This window comes from Rhinatrema bivittatum, chromosome 6, assembly GCF_901001135.1.
Source record: "Rhinatrema bivittatum chromosome 6, aRhiBiv1.1, whole genome shotgun sequence".
Taxonomy (NCBI): Eukaryota; Metazoa; Chordata; class Amphibia; order Gymnophiona; family Rhinatrematidae; genus Rhinatrema; species Rhinatrema bivittatum.
In genome coordinates this window covers 330717976-330737609 of record NC_042620.1, presented here as the reverse complement: position 1 = coordinate 330737609, position 19634 = coordinate 330717976, and the positions used below count along the sequence as shown (strand labels likewise).

The 19634-nt window shown below is 46.3% G+C and overlaps 1 protein-coding gene across 1 annotated transcript; it reads left to right on the top strand.

Moving 5' to 3' along the window:
* The first annotated feature begins 8855 nt into the window (after positions 1–8855).
* On the top strand, positions 8856–18998 carry LOC115094727 (homeobox protein CDX-4-like). The gene is given in 4 exon segments (XM_029607985.1): positions 8856–9197; positions 9199–9325; positions 17622–17767; positions 18765–18998. Coding segments are annotated over 4 exon segments (849 nt in total).
* The last annotated feature ends 636 nt before the right edge of the window (positions 18999–19634 follow it).

Below are 19634 nucleotides of genomic sequence, written 5' to 3'. Positions count from 1 at the left end.
CCGTGGCGTAAGAAATGCCGCGCTGCGTCAGAGCGACGCACCATCGAGCCCAGCCCCCTTCTCCCGAGCCATCCGGTCACCGTGGCGTAAGAAATGCCGCGCTGCGTCAGAGCGACGCACCATCGAGCCCAGCTCCCTTCTCCCGAGCCATCCGGTCACCGTGGCGTAAGAAATGCCGCGCTGCGTCAGAGCGACGCACCATCGAGCCCAGCTCCCTTCTCCCGAGCCATCCGGTCACCGTGGCGTAAGAAATGCCGCGCTGCGTCAGAGCGACGCACCATCGAGCCCAGCCCCCTTCTCCCGAGCCATCCGGTCACCGTGGCGTAAGAAATGCCGCGCTGCGTCAGGCAACGCACCATCGAGCCCAGCGTCTCTGGCAATGGCCAATCCGAGCCACTTGGAAGAGGTACACAACATCCTAATGGGGAAATTCATTCCCTGTTCTTCACTCCCAGCTCCTGGAAGTAAGAGGTGGGTATTTCTCAAGCCTATCTGGCTAAGAACATAAGAACATAAGAACATGCCATAATGGGTCAGACCAAGGGTCCATCAAGCCCAGCATCCTGTTTCCAACAGAGGCCAATCCAGGCCATAAGAACCTGGCAAGTACCCAAAAACTAAGGGGGTCATTTTCAAAGGAGTTACGCATGTAAATGTGACATACTATCGTAGCAATTTTCAAAAGCTATTTACTCGAGTAAAGTGCACTTACTTGAGTAAATCCTATGGACAATTCAATGGCATATATTGTAGCAATTTTTAAAAGCCCACTTACTTGAGTAAAGTGTATTTACTCGAGCAAAAACCAGTTTTGCTCGAGTAAATGCTTTTTAAAATCTACCCCTAAGTCTATTCCATGTTACTGATGCCAGTAATAGCAGTGGCTATTCTCTAAGGGGCGGATTTTCAGAGCCCTGCTCGCGTAAATCCGCCCAAAACCGGGCGGATTTACGCGAGCAGGGCCCTGCGCGCCGGGAAGCCTATTTTACATAGGCCTCCCGGCGCGCGCAGAGCCCCGGGACTCGCGCAAGTCCCGGGGTTCTCCGAGGGGGGCGTGTCGGGGGCGTGTCGGGGGGGCGGGCCCGGTCGTCCGCAGCATTTCGGGGGCGTGTCGGCAGCGTTTTGGGGGCGGGTACGGGGGCGTGGCTACGGCCCGGGGCGTGGCCACGCCCTCCGTACCCGCCCCCAGGTCGCGGCCCAGCGCGCAGGAGGCCCGAGGGGGTGGGTTAGGTAGAGGAAGGGAGGGGAAGGTGAGGGGAGGGCGTTAGAGGATTCCCTCCAAGGCCGCTCCGATTTCGGAGCGGCCTTGGAGGGAACGGGGGTAGGCTGCGCGGCTCGGCGCGCGCCGGCTATACAAAATCGATAGCCTTGCGCACGCCGATCCAGGTTTTTAGCAGATATGCGCGGCTCCGCGCATATCTACTAAAATCCAGCGTACTTTTGTTTGCGCCTGGAGCGCAAACAAAAGTAGGCTATTCGCGCTCGTTTTAAAATCCGCCCCTAAGTGAACTTAATAGCAGGTAATGGACTTCTCCTCCAAGAACTTATCCAATCCTTTTTTAAACCCAGCTACACTAAGGAGTAGATTTTTATAAAATATGGATCCCACGCGCACTTGCGTGCCAGATTTTAATATCTGTGCACGCATGTGCGAGCGAGTCGGGACTTGCGTGCGAAGTGAGTGGACTGGGAGGGAACTTTCCTATCCACTTAACTACCCTTCCCAGCTTTCCACCTCACCTCACCTCCCCAACCCCTAACCCATACCTACCCACTCTAATTTTTTTTGTTCTGAAACTTAACCTGCTCCTTGGGAGCAGATGTAAGTTACACCTGTCAGCCGGCTGCCGGCATGTGCTTCCCCGGGACAGGGCCTAATGGCCGCTGCCCGCCCCACCCAGATCACGCCCCCCCCCCCTGGCCTACCCCTTGCACGTCTGTGCGTACCAATCTAAATGGCAGATGCTGTGGCCGAGCTATTTTTTAAAATGCGCTCAGCGCGTGCACAGCCCGGCCACTCGCATATCCCTCGGTTTTAGTACGTGCAGCACTTTGAAAATTTGAGCATAACTGCAGCAACCACATCCTCTGGCAACAAATTCCAGAGTTTAATTGTGCACTGAGTGAAAACAATTTTTTCTGAATAGTTTTAAATGTGCCCCATGCTAACTTCATGGAATGCCCCCTAGTCCTTCTATTAACCAAAAGAGTAAATAACCGAGTCACATTTACCCGTTCTAGACCTCTCATGATTTTAAAACACCTCTATCATATCCCCCCTCAGCCGTCTCTTCTCCAAGCTGAACACCCCTAATCTCTTCAGCCTTTCCTCATAGGGGAGCTGTTCCATCCCCTTTATCATTTTGGTTGCCCTTCTCTACCTTCTCCATCGCAACTATATCTTTTTTGAGATGCAGCGACCAGAATTGTACACAGTATTCAAGGTGCGGTCTCACCATGGAGCGATACAGAGGCATTATGACATTTTCCGTTTTATTCACCATTCCCTTTCTAATAATTCCTAACATTCTGTTTGCTTTTTTGACTGCTGCAGCACACTGAACCAACGATTTTAAAGTATTATCCACTATGATGCCTAGATCTTTTTCCTGGGTGGTAGCTCCTAATATGGAACCTAACATTGTGTAACTACAGCAAGGGTTATTTTTCCCTATATGCATCACCTTGCACTTGTCCACATTAAATTTAATCTGCCATTTGGATGCCCAATCTTCCAGTCTTGCAAGGTCCTCCTGTAATGTATCACAGTCTGCTTGTGATTTAACTACTCTGAATAATTTTGTATCATCCGCAAATCTGATTACCTCACTCGTCATATTCCTTTCCAGATCATTTATAAATATACAAGCCGTAAAGCCCGTTAAAACGGGCTACATCCCTCTGTCTCTCACCTCCCCCTCATTCTCTCTCCCCTCACTCTTCACCACCCCCTCCCCCACCCACTCCTCTCCACCCTCCCTCTCCTCTCACTCAGTCCCCCCTCTCCCTCACTCCCTCCTCTCCCTCCCACTCAGTCCCCCCTCCCTCCCACTCACTCAGTCCCCCCTCTCCCTCCCACTCACTCAGTCCCCCCTCTCCCTCCCTCCCACTCAGTCCCCCTCTCCCTCCCTCCCATTCAGTCCCTCCCTTCACCCACCTCCATTTCCTCCCGGCGCCGTAAGCGCGACTTCCCGCAACCCTCACCCCGGCTCCATTAACTCCTCCCGCTCCTGCAGGCAGATCTCGGGGGGGGGGGGTCACTCCCGCGCGCGCGGCAGTGACCCCCCCGAGATCTGCCGGCAGATCTGGGGAGGAGAAGTAGCGGCACCGCGCGCGCGCGGTGCCGCTACTTCTCCTCCCGCTCCTGCCGGCAGATCTCGGGGGGGGGGGGGGGCGCGGGAGTGACACCCCCCCCCCGAGATCTGCCGGCAGATCTGGGGAGGAGAAGCAGCGGCACCGCGCGCGCGCGGCGCCGCTGCTTCTCCTCCCGCTCCTGCGGCCCCACCGCCATTTTTTTTCTGACCGACGTCCTTGCCCGCACATGCGCAGTAGAGCTGCGCTCTACTGCGCATTTGCGGGCCGTCGGTCACAGGCCATTTATAAGGTAGATTGAAAAGCACCGGTACAAGTACAGATCCCTGAGGCACTCCACTGTTTACCCTTTTCCACTGAGAAAATTGACCATTTAATCCTACTCTCTGTTTCCTGTCTTTTAACCAGTTTGTAATCCACGAAAGGACATCGCCTCCTGTCCCATGACTTTTTAATTTTCTTAGAAGCCTCTCATGAGTGACTTTGTCAAACACCTTCTGAAAATCCAAATACACTACATCTACTGGTTCACCTTTATCCACATGTTTATTAACCCCTTCAAAAAAATGAAGCAGATTTGTTAGACAAGACTTCCCTTGGGTAAATCCATGCTGACTGTGTCCCATTAAATCATGTCTTTCTATCTGTTCTGTGATTCTGATCTTTAGAATAGTTTCCACTATTTTTCCCAGCACTGAAGTCAGGCTCACTGGTCTATAGTTTCCCGGATCGCCCCTGGAGCCCTTTTTAAATATTGGAGTTATATTGGCCACCCTCCAGTCTTCAGGTACAATGGATGATTTTAATGATTTTTAATGATTTTAACTAACAGATCTGAAATTTCATTTTTTTAGTTCCTTCAGAACCCTGGGGTGCATACCATCTGGTCCAGGTGATTTGCTACTCTTGTCAATCTGGCCTACTACATCTTCCAGGTTCACAGTGAGTTTGTTCAGTTCATCTCCAGAACCAGTATCTCCCCAACATCCTCATTAGTAAACACAGAACCACTATCTCCAGAACCGGTATCATTAGTAAACACAGAACCGGTATCTCCGGAACCGGTATCTCTCTAACATCCTCATTAGTAAACACAGAAGCACAGAATTAATTTAGTGTTTCTGTAATGGCCTTATCTTCCCTAAGAGCCCCTTTAACCCCTTGGTCATTTAATGGTCCAAGCAACTCCCTCACAGGTCTCTTGCTCCGGATATATTTTTAAAAGTTTTTATTATGAGTTTTTTGCCTCTATGGCCAACTTCATTTCAAAGTCTCCCTTAGCCTGTCTTATGAATGTTTTTCACCTAACTTGACAATGCTTATGCTTTTTCCTATTTTCTAAAGATGGATCCTTCTTCCAATTATTGAAGGATTTTTTGGGCTAAAATAGCTTCTTTCACCTCACCTTTTAACCATGACGGTAATCGTTTTGCCTTCTTTCCACCTTTCTTAATGTGTGGAATACATCTGGACTACACTTCCAAGATGGTATTTTTAAACAATGGCCATGCCTGTTGTATACTTTTAACCTTTGCAGCTGCACCTTTCAGTTTTTTTCTATTTTCCTCATTTTATCAAAGTTTCCCTTTTGAAAATTTAGTGTTAGAGCTAACACTAAATTTTCATATTGCATATTGCCCCCTTCCAGTCATTAGTTCAAATTTCATTAGGCTATGATCACTATTGCCAAGTAGCCTTACCACCATTACCTCTCTCACCAAATCCTGTGCTCCACTAAGAATTAAATCTAAAATAGCTCCCTCTCGTTGATTCCTGAACCAATTGCTCCACGAAGCAGTCGTTTATTCCATCCAGGAACTTTATCTCTCTAGCATGTCCCAATGATACATTTACCCAGTCAATATTGGGGTAATTAAAATCTTCAATTATTTTTGCATTGCCAAATTGGCTAGCTTCCCTGATTTCTCTTAGGATTTCATCATTTGTCTGATCATTTTGGCTAGGTGGACGATAGTATACTCCTATCACTATAGTCTTTGTTGTGAGTGCGGCCTACGGATGGTGTTGAGAGCATGGAGGTGCGGTCGCTAGCTCACAGGAGAGCGTGAGCCCCTGAACCATGCACGACTCAGGGGGGAGCCCAAGGCACACCGTGGGAGGTGAGGGCATGCAAGCACGGGTGGAACAGGGACAAGGCAGGACTGGAACTATGGCAAGGAACTTCGGAACAGGAACAAGGCAGGGTCAGTCCTCCACTGGACCTACACACACCAATGAGACCCAGCAACACAATGCTGGTCTCAGGAGTAGCCCTCCGGCCACTCGGTAGCCCTTCTGGACCCGCCGCTTGGGAACGACGAGTGCGTAAGGCCAGACGGAGGCTGAGGACAGGAAGAAGCCAAGACAGAAACTTGGAAGACTCAGACGAGGCCTCAAGGAACTTGGAAGACTCAGGGAGGGGAGGAGAAAATGGAGGCAGAGTAGGGGAGGGAGGGGAGGAGAAAATGGAGGCAGAGTAGGTAGGGGATTAGGGAAGTTCCCTTTGAGTCCACTCCTTAATTGGAGTGCACTGGGAGAGCATTGGGGAAAGGCCGTTCGCATTGCTGCTCGTTTTTTAAAAAAAACACCGTCCTCGCACGTGCGAGTCGCAACCCGCTCACACATGCGCGCCGATATACAATTGGCACATCCATGTGCACACGCCGGGAACCGCGCACATATGGACGCGTGCATGCGACTTTTAAAATCTACCTCTATGTCAATGTCATCATTCACTGCTAATCACTCTAACTCTCCCATCTTTCTTCTTAGACTTCTGGGATTGGCATACAGACATTTTAAAGTGTGCTTTTTGTTTGTATTAACAACCTGCTTTTCAGTTGATAAAGATAATTTGGAATTCTTTAACTCAGGTCATTCTTTACTTTATAGGCACATGGATTACTTTTGCTTTTATAGGAACTCTCCTGTTTCAAAGATACATTCCTTCAAACCATGCACTGCTGAGTGACTGTCGACTTTCCCCTTTGTTCTAGTTTAAAAGCTGCTCTATCTCCTTTTTAAAAATTAGTGCCAGCAGCCTGGTTCCACTCTGGTTAAGGTGGAACCCGTTGTTTCGGAAAAGTCGCCCCCTTCCCCAAAAAGTTCACCAGTTCCTTACAAAGCTGAATCCCTCTTCCTTGCAGCATCTTCTCATCCACACATTGAGTCTCCGGAGCTCTGCCACAGTCAACATGAATTTACCCAAGGGAAGTCTTGCCTAACAAATCTGCTTCATTTTTTTGAAGGGGTTAATAAACATGTGGATAAAGATGAACTGGTAGATGAAGTGTATTTGGATTTTCAGAAGGCATTTGACAAAGTCCCTCATTTATTTATTTATTTATTTATTTATTGTGTTTTATATACCGTCATTCGGTAAAGCCATCACAACGGTTTACAAGCATCAAACATAAAACTAATTTAACATTTGCTAATCAAAGAAATAATGGGAGGGTTCAAGGGAGGGGGGAAGGAAGCTTCATAATAAAGCTATCATCATGTGTACAATTCTGGTCGCCGCATCTCAAAAAAGATATAGTTGCGATGGAGAAGGTACAGAGAAGGGCAACCAAAATGATAAAGGGGAATGGAACAGCTCCCCTATGAGGAAAGGCTGAAGAGGTTAGGGCTGTTCAGCTTGGAGAAGAGACGGCTGAGGGGGGATATGATAGAGGTCTTTAAAATCATGAGAGGTCTAGAACGGGTAGATGTGAATCGGTTATTTACACTTTCGGATAATAAAAGGACTAGGGGGCATTCCATGAAGTTAGCAAGTAGCATATTTAAGACTAATCGGAGAAAATTCTTTTTCACTCAACGCACAATAAAGCTCTGGAATTTGTTGCCAGAGGATGTGGTTAGTGCAGTTAGTGTAGCTGGGTTCAAAAAAAGTTTGGATAAGTTCTTGGAGAAGTCCATTAACGGCTATTAATCAAATTTACTTAGGGAACAGCCACTGCTATTAATTGCATCATTGGCATGGGATCTTCTTAGTGTTTGGGTAATTGCCAGGTTCTTGTGGCCTGGTTTGGCCTGTGTTGGAAACAGGATGCTGGGCTTGATGGACCTTTGGTCTGACCCAGCATGACAATTTCTTATGTTCTTATGCCTGCCTCTGGTGACCTGCGCGTGGAGCAGGGAGCATTTCAGAGAATGCTACCCTGGAGGTTCTGGATTTAAGCTTTCTACCTAAGAGCCTAAATTTGGCTTCCAGATCCTCCCTCCCACATTTTCCTATGTCGTTGGTGCCCACATGTACCACGACAGCCGGCTCCTCCCCAGCACTGTCTAAAATCCTATCTAGGTGACCCGTGAGGTCCGCCACCTTCGCACCAGGCAGGCAAGTTACCAGGCGATCCTCACGCCCACCAGCCACCCAGCTATCTACATTCCTAATAATCGAATCTCCAACTATGACGGCCAACTTAACCCTAATAGTTATTAATAAATCTGGCCTCCAGCAACTTGCCCAAACCTTATTTTAAACTTTGACCACATCCTCCAGCAATAAATTCCAGGGCTTAACTGTGCACTAACTGGAAAAATGCTTTCCTAAATTTGTTTCAAATCTTCTCCTAGTTAGTTTCATGGACTCTCCCCTTGTCCTAATATTGTAGGAGAAGGTAGCGTTATGATCATATGGTAACCTCTCCGACAGTCCTGAGCTTTCTGGCATATGACGTTTATATACAATGGAGCGATTTTCAAAGTCCTTCTCACGGGTAAAAGGACGTTTCCGTGCGGGAAACACCCCGCCGAAAACAGTCCAGGCGGATATTTTAATCTGCGTCAATGAAAAGGGTGGAGCTGGGGGAATGGGGGAGTGGAGGGAGATAGGGGAAGGGAAAGTCCTGTATTTCCACAGGTAGACGTGCACCTGCTTCAAGGCCCCAGTGTAAACTCGCGCCGCCGCCCTGCTCCCCCCCCCCCCCCCCGTTAGTCTGCATTTTCAAAAAGGAAATCTGTACTGCGCTTTCCCTTTGAAAATGTTCTTGCCCCCATAGGGATTTCACTGCAGACCAGGATAATCATGGTTCGGATTTTGCGCAAATATATTTTAGGGGGTGGGGGGGAGGCAGTTCACTCTAGTGCCCTGAAGTAAAAACGGCACAGATGTTTGCTATATTTACAGCACTGCCCGCACATTTTTTTTTTTCAGAGATGTAAGAAGACCTTGAAGCCAGAAGAAAGTGGAAGTGAGGAAGGGGGTGATGGGGAGGGGGGGGGGAGGGGGGGGGAGATCTGTAAAAATAGGAAGCAGGAGAAGTCACAGCAAGGTGGGGTTGGTCAGATAATCAGCCCTTCATTTGAATGCAAATGTCATTTTGTGGGAAGGTAGTATCTGTGACATCAGGCGGACCCTTAGTAAACTGTTAACCACCAGCACCTGGTTACACTATTGTTAATCATGTATAGTAAAGAGAACATCAGGGCAAGCGTGACTCATTTATAGGGCCAGTCAGGGCTGGAGACGGGGGGAGTGTGGGAGAGATCAAAGGCCAGCCAAGCGGCAGGATGCCCCAGCAAGACGCAGTCCAGCTATGAAAATCGGGTCTGGGGGCTATCCTCTGGGGAGAGAAAGCAGCATGTACCCGGGATCCCTGAGGTGCGCCAGCAGCGGCGGCCTCCCAGCGCAGAACTTCGTCCCCGCGCCGGCGTACTCGGACTACGTGGGATACCACCCCGCGCCTGGGGCGGAGAGCAACAGCCACCATCACCACCACCACGGGCAATCCTCTGCGGGATGGGGACCTCACTACGGCGCGCCGAGGGAGGACTGGAGCGCGTATGACCCGGGACCTTCCAGCGCCGTCCCTGCCCCCCTCACTGGTTTATCTCCCGGGCAGGTTTCCTACAGCTCCCCCGACTACAGCTCCTTATTACCCCCCCCCTCCTGGATCTGGGATTTTACCCTCAGTAGACACCATTCACAGAATGCAAATCTCACCCAGCAACCAGAGGCACAGTTCCTACGAATGGATGGGGAAAACAGTACAGTCCACCTCCACTGGTAAGCAAACCAAATTCTATCCAAACAAGGGCTCTCAATTTGCTCCTCCCGAACAATCTCAATCATTTTTTTTTAATTTTTCTTTAGACCAAATGGGAGGTACTGTTACCCCTCTTTTGAAGAAAGCTCTCTTTTTGTGCTCTGTACCAGCTTTTTGTGAATAATAACCCAACGGTCTCAAAGCCAATTTAGGGCCAGTTTGAAAGACTGGGTTAAACCCTGGCAGCACTGTCTGTGCATCTTTCAGCAAGCATAATACTTTTTTTTTTTCACGTAGATTTTGCCCTGGTACCAAATTTACGCTTTGACCTACACTTGCACTGTTTTAACAGCTGTGCACGTTAAACGATTTGTGGCGCATCCACGGATTATGTTATATCATTTTATAATACCGAATAATTTTAACAAAGGAGATTTTGGGTTTTTTTTGTTTGTTCTTTCTTTCTTGTATCAGCTTTTAGTTCAGCTCAATCACAAATTCAATGTGCAGACAAAATATTTGCAAATTTTGTAGGTCTGTGTTGGGATTACTATTTGTTTCTCACACTTTAAATCTGGCTCTTACTGCTTATGAACGTTAGTACTAATTAAGGCACTTTCTTGGATATATTTTTATGTTGAAGCTTTGCTGGAATTTCATTGTAGGTAGGTACTAACACTTTTCTGCTAGCTGCTAAAGTTTACATTCAGACTGGCCTTACTAATACATTGCAAGGGGAAATTTCACTAGATACAATTAGTCCAGATGTGACAAATTTCCAACTTTGTAATAGGTTCTGGTTTATCAAATTTCCAAGCAAATATAAATCAAAACCTAGCATTTGTGAAAGACGCCGTTTCCTATTTTCTGGTATGGATAAGAGAGTATATGGGATATTGAAAAGCCACGCATTTGTAGAGAATAAGAAACTGGATTTTAGAAGTGGATGCTCTTCCCTAGCTGAACAGCCTGGATCATATATCCCTGACTGCACAAATCTGAGCTCAAACGCAATCAGACTATTGCATGGGAAAAAAAAAAGTCAAGTTTCCAATTTAATCGAGCACGGTCCTGTACTTTTTCCACTTAAAAGAGGCACTTCGACCCAGCTTAACAGAAAGGTACACCGCGACAGCAGATGAGGAAGGTAAAGGTGCAGCTAATCTGCCCAGCTTGCTTCCTTTACTGGTGCCACCAGTCTCGGCTGGGTTAGGGCTTCCCCTTCTCTTCCCTGAAAGCAAGCTGAGGCGAAATGCTCTACGTGTACCCCAAGGAAAAGGGAGCTTGCATGAAAATGTCTGTTTTTCTTCTGCGTAAAGGAAGGCATAAAATGTTATTTTCTGGGTGATTTAAGGGCCAGGCATGCAGCAGGGACTGCTGCGTTCCCCTGCCTGCTGCCACTCTGGCTCCCCACTGAGCCTGGTCATACAGCACTGTCTCCCCACCCTGACGTGCATGATGCCCGGGTCCAGGAGTCAGCGGACAACATGGCACCCAGAACACGGCTCCCAAATTACACTCGGAAATTAAGGCCTCCAGTAAAGCACTATTTCTCTTTTCACGGAGGTGCACAGCACCTCATCTCAGCCCTGCTCCACGCTAAATGCTCCTTCAAAACCGTGTCATTACCCGTGTACCACGAGCAGGGATGGAAATCCTCTGGCCGGTACTTCTCTGCAACTCATAACCTCCCGAATTAGCCAAAAATGTCTGTAAGTCCTCAGAGGTTTCCGTACACAGCACACTCTGCAATCAGTGCTCGCTTTGCAGTCAATCTCAGGTGAGCTTTAAATATTCCAAAGCTAAAAAAAAAAATTCACTTTGCATCTCTGAAAGCAACTTGAAATCACTTTTCAAACATGTTGCCTCGTGAGAGCCACAGGAGCACTGAAACCGAAAAGCCATCTGTCCCCTGCAGTGCTCCAAGGGCGTGCAGTGCAGCACTTATACTCACCTCTAGCAAGAGAACGCACCTTTTATTGACCACACCGATTCCCCCCCATAATTTCAGGGTCTGCACTGTACCCGACTGACCTCTTAGAGCCTGCCGGGCAGAATCTGGCTGCCTTGGAGGCTCATCAAGGACCTGCACCGTGGCCGCACAGGGAAGCCGAGCACAGTAGTTTATATCACGGCTATGCATTCTCAGGGAAAAGTTTCTACCGCGCTACCTGCACAGCTGGCGGGGCCGTGTGCCTGTACTGCACTTCTGAGCTGAGCAATCAGGTTGTTTAAATGCAAACATGGCTTTACAAGTGTCCCTCTTGGCTGCTTGCATTAGAAATGCCTCATTCACACAATTAACACAATTGCATCACATAAAAAGTTAAGAGAAGACCGATCAAAATAGTTGTGTGCACAGGGTCACGCTCACTGCTGCATCTGTGGGAAATGTCTCTTTATGCTTAGGAAAACGGTCACCCGGGAAAAGTCTGTCTGTCTTAGTAGGGAATCCCCCTGAAAGGGCTGCTCCTGCAGCAAATGAGAATTCCTAATAATCGGGTGTCAACTTTACAGAGCATGTGCCAGTAATAAGTTGTACTGCTGGTGAGATGAGAGCAAAGTGTACAACCTTTGTAAAAAAAAATTTTTTTAAATTAAAAAATCATTTTTGTGATCTGATGCACAGCAATAAAGGTCAACAAACAAAAGCAGACAGGGTGATACCTTCTCATTGGACTAATTTAATGCAAGCAGAATGAGCAGCTCAAAGCAAAAGATAATGTGATGAAATTGTGTACCAAAGACATTTACAGACCTTATTGAAAAAAAAAAAAGATTTTTTTATAGACACGGAATGGGGGAAAACCTCCTTTTTTTTTTTTTTTTTTTTAATAAGGCCCTCTAAGATTACACGAAAAGTAGTCTAGAAAAGAAAATGAATATAACATAAAATTATCTAAACATGACTCCGAGCAACACAACGCCAGTTCATCCTTAATCGCGTCAGGGGGCACCGTCTGGAAGTCTCTGTGCTCCCAGATTCCCCGGTAAAATCCAGTACAAAAGTCATCCCTGCTCCAGCACACTTTTTTTTTTTCCCCCCCTTGTTAGAAAACATTTTTGACATTAGGAAGTTTAGTTTATTTTTTTGTTATTTGCCTAGGAAAGAAAACACAGAAATCGATCCCAACGGGGAATCAAAGGGAAGAGATACAGGAAGTCGTAAATCACTTTGAAGTGGTATGCCACTGTGCCTGGTGCAATAAATATTTGTAGGCGACAAAAAAAAAACGAACAACAAAGAAACAATTCTGCCACAGGCCTGTATCCAGAGGCTTCCCATTATGCAATGTCAGAAAAATCTAAATGGTATAATAAACTGCATCAATATCCCTATAGAAATATTGCTAGCGACAGTCCAAGCTTTTTAAGAAGTCCTTCTTCCCTAAGAAAGCAGGCCTTGCATGTTATGTTCTGAATGCTGGGGGTGTGGGGTAGTGAATTATGTTTATTATTTTTAATGATTTGATTAGATTCGTTTGTTTTATTTTTCTTTATTGTTTTATTGGCATGATTATATGATTGCATTTTATGTTGCTTTTATTATTGTGAACCTTTTGGAGGTTTTAATATCAGGTAATTATCAAACTGAATGAATAAATAAATAAAAGAAAATATAAAGGGCTATACTGAAACAGCAGAGTCATCAATTTTCTTTAAAAAAAAAAAAAAAAAGGGAAACGGCAGCTAGACCGAACCAAATAAGCAAATAACCAAATCTTTCTGATTTTAATCTCAGGATTGATATTTTGAGCAAACCAGGGTAACATCTGTTGGGGGAGGATATGTCTAGCATTCACTCTGTCCCTGGATGTCATCAGTTGCTAAAAGAGAACAATTGTATCCTAGCATGCACAACTACATGCTGCATAGCGTTGGACCTATGTTGATCTTTTTTTTCTGGATAAATGGAAATGCATCATAGCCTAGCTCCAACCTTTTGAAACAGGAGTGCATTCTCAACACGAAAAGGATTTTATGGTCCCCAAAAAGCTGTATAGGGTTAAGGGTTAAGATCAGACCCTCAGGATTTCTGCTGTAAACATATAACAGAAAAAGGAAAATATTTATCCAATACAGCCCAGAATGATGATTATGCCCAGCACATATACAAAAGAAACTAATCTGTATATTGAAGTTTTGACATCATGGGCCTGATAAATCACAGGCTGGTCATCTGTCCAGGGCTTATAGTTGAATTTGGCCCCATTGGATTTTAATACCATGGAGAAACCTAGGCTTTTTGAGGATATTGCTTTTTACTGAATAAAGTCAACAAATATTTTTTGCAAGATGTAAAAATAATGTCTAAACCTTGAACACAGATGTGTCTATGTTTTCTTCATGTAATAGAGTGCACATTGTAAAGAAGATAAAATGAAACAGGAAATTTATATAAAGCAAAATAAAAGTACTACAGTGGAGGAGTGGCCTAATGGTTAGAGCAATGGGTTGAAAGCCAGAGAAACAAGAATTCAGATCCCACTTCCCCCACCAACGCTCCCTGTGACCTTGGCTAAGTTACAGTTATTGCCGTCTGCATCAGATACCCACTAAAATTATAAGCTCTTTGGGGCAGGGATGTACTGTATCTGAATAATAATGTGTGTGTGAGTTAAAAATCCAAAAATTAATTACAAACTGCTTACAACTACCCCAAAACGTTGAGAAGACACTAGGGGGGGGGGGGGGTACCTAACTTAATACTTGGAGGGAAGAATGTCACATTTTCAGTAGGCCATTCAGTGACCAAAGAGATGGCAAAAGTTATTTTAGGCTAATTTTCATCCACAACCTAGGCGAGGTCGAGGCTATAAATTATCCTAATAATAGCTGTATATCTTACATCTTAGCTTCTCCGTGACTTTACAAATTGCCCCTACCTGTCTCAAAGCTGCACTCAAACAAACTGGATGAGATAGATTTTTTTTTCTCTCTTCCAGAAAAATATGAAAAAATTTGACCCCTTCTCAAACAAAAATATAGGACAATCACCTCCAAGTGTGCGAATGTTGACCATTCTAGCTGATGGTCTGCTTCTTCAAACACCTACTACTCGTGTTATTACAGCCTAATTCACAAATCCTTGCCTTCTTACTTACGTTGTGCATGTGCCTAACACCTTACATTTAGAGAAGGAGCTGTGGGATGAAGAATGAACCAAAATGTCAAAGCATTTGTGCTAATGTCTGAAATAAGCTGAAGATTTTATTAATCCTAATTTATTAAATGAAAGGTATTCAATATTAAAAAAAAAAAAAAAAGATGCAAGTTTAATACAAATGCAGAATGCAACTCCTGAGCAAACTATGAGAGAAAAAAAGTATGGGCTTCTTCTCATGGTAATTCAGCTCTCTGTAAACTTGTTTGAGGCCTGTTTTTATCTGTCTTGGATTTTGAGGCCTATCTGTCAGTAAGAGGCAGCAGGCCCCCTTTTAACACTTCTTCCCGTGGCTTTGATATGCAGCCCGGTCCCTCTCTCTTTTCTCCCTCCTTTCTGCGGGAGTTATATGGCCGGAAAGGGTGATGATTTTCACAGCACATAAAGAGGCCTGCTCCTCGCTTTTATTGTCTCCCGAAGAAGTGCTCCTCTGAATTTTATGACCAAGGTGAATGGGGAAAGGCCTGGTTCCCTTTTCCCCCCCCCCCCCCCTTTCCAATCCAGGACGCATTTTTCAAAATTATTGAGAAACCAGGATTAACCTGCTAAATTTTAACTCCCATTTTTTTTACAAGCTTGAAGTCACCGTCTTTGAGGGAACCGAACAAGAAAAGCATGCAGGACGCCTCCAAGCTGCCCATTTTTCACTCCTGTTGCAATACTGCCTAGGCCTTAATTGATGTGAGGATTGGAATGTAAAGCATCAAATCAAACAGACCTGCAGTACTGACACAGTCATGGGAAATGGACAAAATGAATGAGTCTTGCCGTGTTCATTTGCTGTCATGTTAGGTATCTGTGCCTGTAAAGACATTCTGTACATATAAAGAAACATACAGGTGCACATTTCTGTACGTGTAAGGCACTACTTTGTCCATGTAGGACATTCTGAAATGGTCCGAAGCATTGTGAATGAAATGGGGGCCTATAATATTTGTGATGTCTCTGGAGAGGTGGGGTGGGAAGGTTCTCTCTTCAGATTATTAGTCTAAACAGAGGCAAACTCTGTTTGCCTACAATACCAAGTGTACTACTAGCCCTAGTGCCCATAACATAGCTGGCTGAGGGGGTTTATGCACCTGAGAGGGGCAGTTACCACGGTCTATCCTACTTTGTCTCATCAGCAAATAAAGGAGAAGGCACAAACAGGCACACATAAAGCAAGGTCATTACATTACAATAAGCCGTAGATAGAACATGCGATTAAAAAAAAAATAACTGTGGAAACTGTGCAGGGACTGTATCTTCTGTTGTTAAAAACTGTTTTATATGAGACAGAGGAGATTTTTTTTTTTAATTATATTTGCTTATTACATTATATGAATTTAGAAACCATGCCTGTGATGGTCATTACATATCCCTGCAGGACTCTTCCTAATTTGCCCAAGGTTAGGTAGTTCCTGCCCCTCACCCCTATCTTGCTGACTTGATTTTACAGATGTAGGCCAATTGTTAGTACATTGCCTTTTTTTCCTCTCTTTTATCCCAGGGAACCCCTGGAAGTAATAATATGGAAGCCACCCACACTGGTAGATGATGTAAGCACAAATGTATTATTATGCATTAAAAACAGGTATCCTTACAGATGGCCTTAACTTGTGATCCCTTCCTTTAAGGCGATGAGAAAGGCTACGTTGCACAGCAGAACCGTTTTCCTTGGAGGCTCTGCAGCTTTGGAATAAACGTCCGCTGGATTAGGGGACAGAGCTGAATTACTCATAGAAACATAGAAACATAGAAATGACGGCAGAAGAAGACCAAACGGCCCATCCAGTCTGCCCAGCAAGCTTCACACATTTTTTCTCTCATACTTATCTGTTTCTCTTAGCTCTTGGTTCTATTTCCCTTCCTCCCCCACCATTAATGTAGAGAGCAGTGATGGAGCTGCATCCAAGTGAAATATCTAGCTTGATTAGTTAGGGGGTAGTAGGGGTAGTAACCGCCGCAATAAGCAAGCTACACCCATGCTTATTTGTTTTACCCAGATTATGTTATACAGCCCTTATTGGTTGTTTTTCTTCTCCCCTGCCGTTGAAGCAGAGAGCTATGCTGGATATGCGTGAAGTATCAGTTTTTTCTTCTCCCCTGCCGTTGAAGCAGAGAGCTATGCTGGATATGCATCGAAAGTGAAGTATCAGGCACTCGATTTTCAGGAAAAAGTTAAAAACGTAGCTCTGTCCCTCAGCTGAGCGATAGGTTCCATTGTGGCAGCCAATTGTGGGTTGGTTTTTTGGGTTTGTTTTTTTTTTAATTGTTTTATTCATATTGTTGGGTTTTAATGTTTCATCCAACGCTTTGGGCATCCGTGTGTGTATTCGGGTTAAGCGGCACAGAAATATCTTAAGGAAATAAAATAAAGAGCAAATGATGTAGATTTTGTGCTCGCGCGAGTGTTAAATATGAGCGAGTGCTAGCTGTGCGTTGATATCACCGGGCAGAGAGAGACGTTGGCGCTGTGTTACCTACGAACAGAATCCGCAGTTTTCTGGTAAAAGCGCTCTTATTAAGTTTCAGAAAAACGCACTCTCGAGATGAAAGGGCCTGGCATTTGTTTATGGCTGCTGAATGTGAAAGGCGTTGCTCTGTGAGCTCACCTTGTAGGCTCTTTGTAGCCCCTGTGCCCTGCATTAACACCTCAATAGAGCTTAGGGCACTGCTTTAGGGAGCTTTGTCCTACACTAGGAGGCGAAAATCCACATCAAAACTGGTTTGGACAAGATCAAAGCAAACCTTGAAAGGGTCAAGTAGGTCATTAAAGTTCCACAGGTATCCAAGTGTAAAACAAATATATTACCCACCCAGTGAAAGAAAAACACATGCGATCTGTTTTGGTGATGCCATTAAACAAATTAGTAGGGACCGTGGCTGAACCAAATAAAGCTACAGAGTGGGCTGCCATCAACTCAATGCCGGGGGGGTGGGGGGAACTTAACGAGCAGCCTACTCTGATTTGTCACTTCGTGTCACCGTATTTCCAGAGCAGGCGTTAATTTACGCACAACTCTGCCGATCAGCCACTGCTAAGCCAGCTGTTTCCAGTGGAAAGGGGGTTCTCTACCACTCCCGGGGGTTTGACCAGCCTGACCTGCCCGGACGCGGGTGAGGGTGTGCCATCCTTTGGTTTAAAAAATCTGTCCTTTCCTTCCTCGCAGGTAAAACACGCACCAAGGAGAAATACCGGGTGGTGTACACGGACCACCAGAGGCTGGAGCTGGAGAAGGAATTCCACTATAACAAATACATTACCATCAGGAGGAAATCTGAGCTGGCGGCCAACCTGAGACTTTCCGAGAGACAGGTACAAGGGGGGGGGGGGGGGGGGGGGCACTTCTTGAAAATGCAGGCACTACTGTCCCATAATGTCTGCTCCGGCCCTATGCGTCACATCCCCTTTTCATTCCCCGAAAATGACGAGCCTGGTAAACGTCACAAACGATACCGGAAACCGACATTCATTGCTCAATCATTTCTGGCGTTTAGACTCACACGAGGTCCTGATATTAATTAATTTAATTTAATTAAAAGCTGGCTGGATGGAATTCTATAGAGCGGGAGGGCTCAATGGGGAAAATACATTTTACAGATTTTTTTAAAATTAAAAATGTGATACTTTCAGTCAAGTTCCTTTCTCAGAGAGAACGCTTGGTTAGCAAACCTGCCGCGGACTGGCCCAGCGGCTCACGGGCAGTGTTGACCTGGCTTTGATTCTTGTTCTGCAGCACGGCCAGGGCTGGGGATGCTGCAAAAGTAGCACTCACAGCCCCTGGGGGGTGGGGGGAAGGAATCTCAGTTACCGCACAAGAGACTCATGGTTACATGTGCACCGAGTTCCAGAAGAAGTGCATGTGGGTGGCCCCTAGCCGAGGATAATCCACCGGGACAGCCGGGCTGGCTGGCAGTGCGAGAGAATTAAAAGTGTGGAAAACCCTTATGCGGCTGCAAATGAAGGCTCATTGCACTGCAGCCACAATAGAAAAAATATGGTTCTGACTGCGCTGGAAGCCCAGTCAGAACACTGCCGGGCCAGGCCCCGCCACCCTCATCTGCCATTCGACGGCAGTGACCACACGGAAAAGCTGAGAGTTTGTGTGGCGCGGGCTCTCTTCGCTGAAATAGCCGTGGCTTGGCAGATGAGCTGCATGCTCCTCTGTCTGCTTTGGGACGTGCGGTGCATTGCGTTGCTTGCATTTCACACTTCTAGTAACTTCACTAACTTTCCCCGTTGGCGGTGACGGAGCTCCTTCTCTGTCGGTCACAAGCTTACGTTTTCTCCCCTTTTTTGTTTTACGCTACAGGTAAAAATCTGGTTCCAGAACCGAAGAGCGAAGGAGAGGAAATTATTCAAGAAGAAAATCACCCAGTTCGACGGCCTGGGCTCCCTCCACAGTGACTCTGGCTCCGTGAGCCCCGTCCCTCTCTCGGACTCTGTAACCCCCGTCCAGGTGCCCAGTTCCCTGTTTCCGCCACCGCTCCCGGTGAACGGTTTACAGCACGGCGGGAGCCGGAAGCAGGTCGCCGTGTCCCAGTGAGCGCGAAAGGGCAGGGAAAGGTGATTAAGGACGCGGCCGCTCAACGGTGCGCTGCAGGCCAAGCGAAATCAGGAAAAGGCCTGCTAAACGTTGCTGCGTTTTGTAAATCTCAGGAGAACCAAGGTCATAGCCTTTAGCACCCAGACTTTCTACACAACAGACTACAAGTCCTAACTTTTTGGAACAATGAATATCACTGAAAACACTCTAGATCCCCCCTACACTGCTCTAGGGAATCCCGTTCGAAAGACGGCGCCTGGAAACCTATGCATTTCTGATCACTTCTCAGGATTTCGTTTTGCTCTTGGCACTAGAGAACACTGGTGATTCCTGGGCAGTAACAAAACTCATCCAGCCCCAGGAGGAGAACTTTTAAAAGACATCCACACACCTAAATAATGATTTGCCTGCATAAACCGGCGCTCTGAAAATACCCTGCCTCAACAGAGCTTAAAGCATGCCTGCTGCTCCGCAGGCACCCGCAAACTCTGCCCCACGTGAAAATTGCCCCCGCCCCCCCCCCCCCCCCCCCCACGGTCCAAAAGAAAAGACGACCACTGAAACAGGCAATCCGGCCGCTTCCCCTAAGCCTGCGTCTCTGACACTGTAACAAAAGCCTAGAGAGGCGTGCAGTCG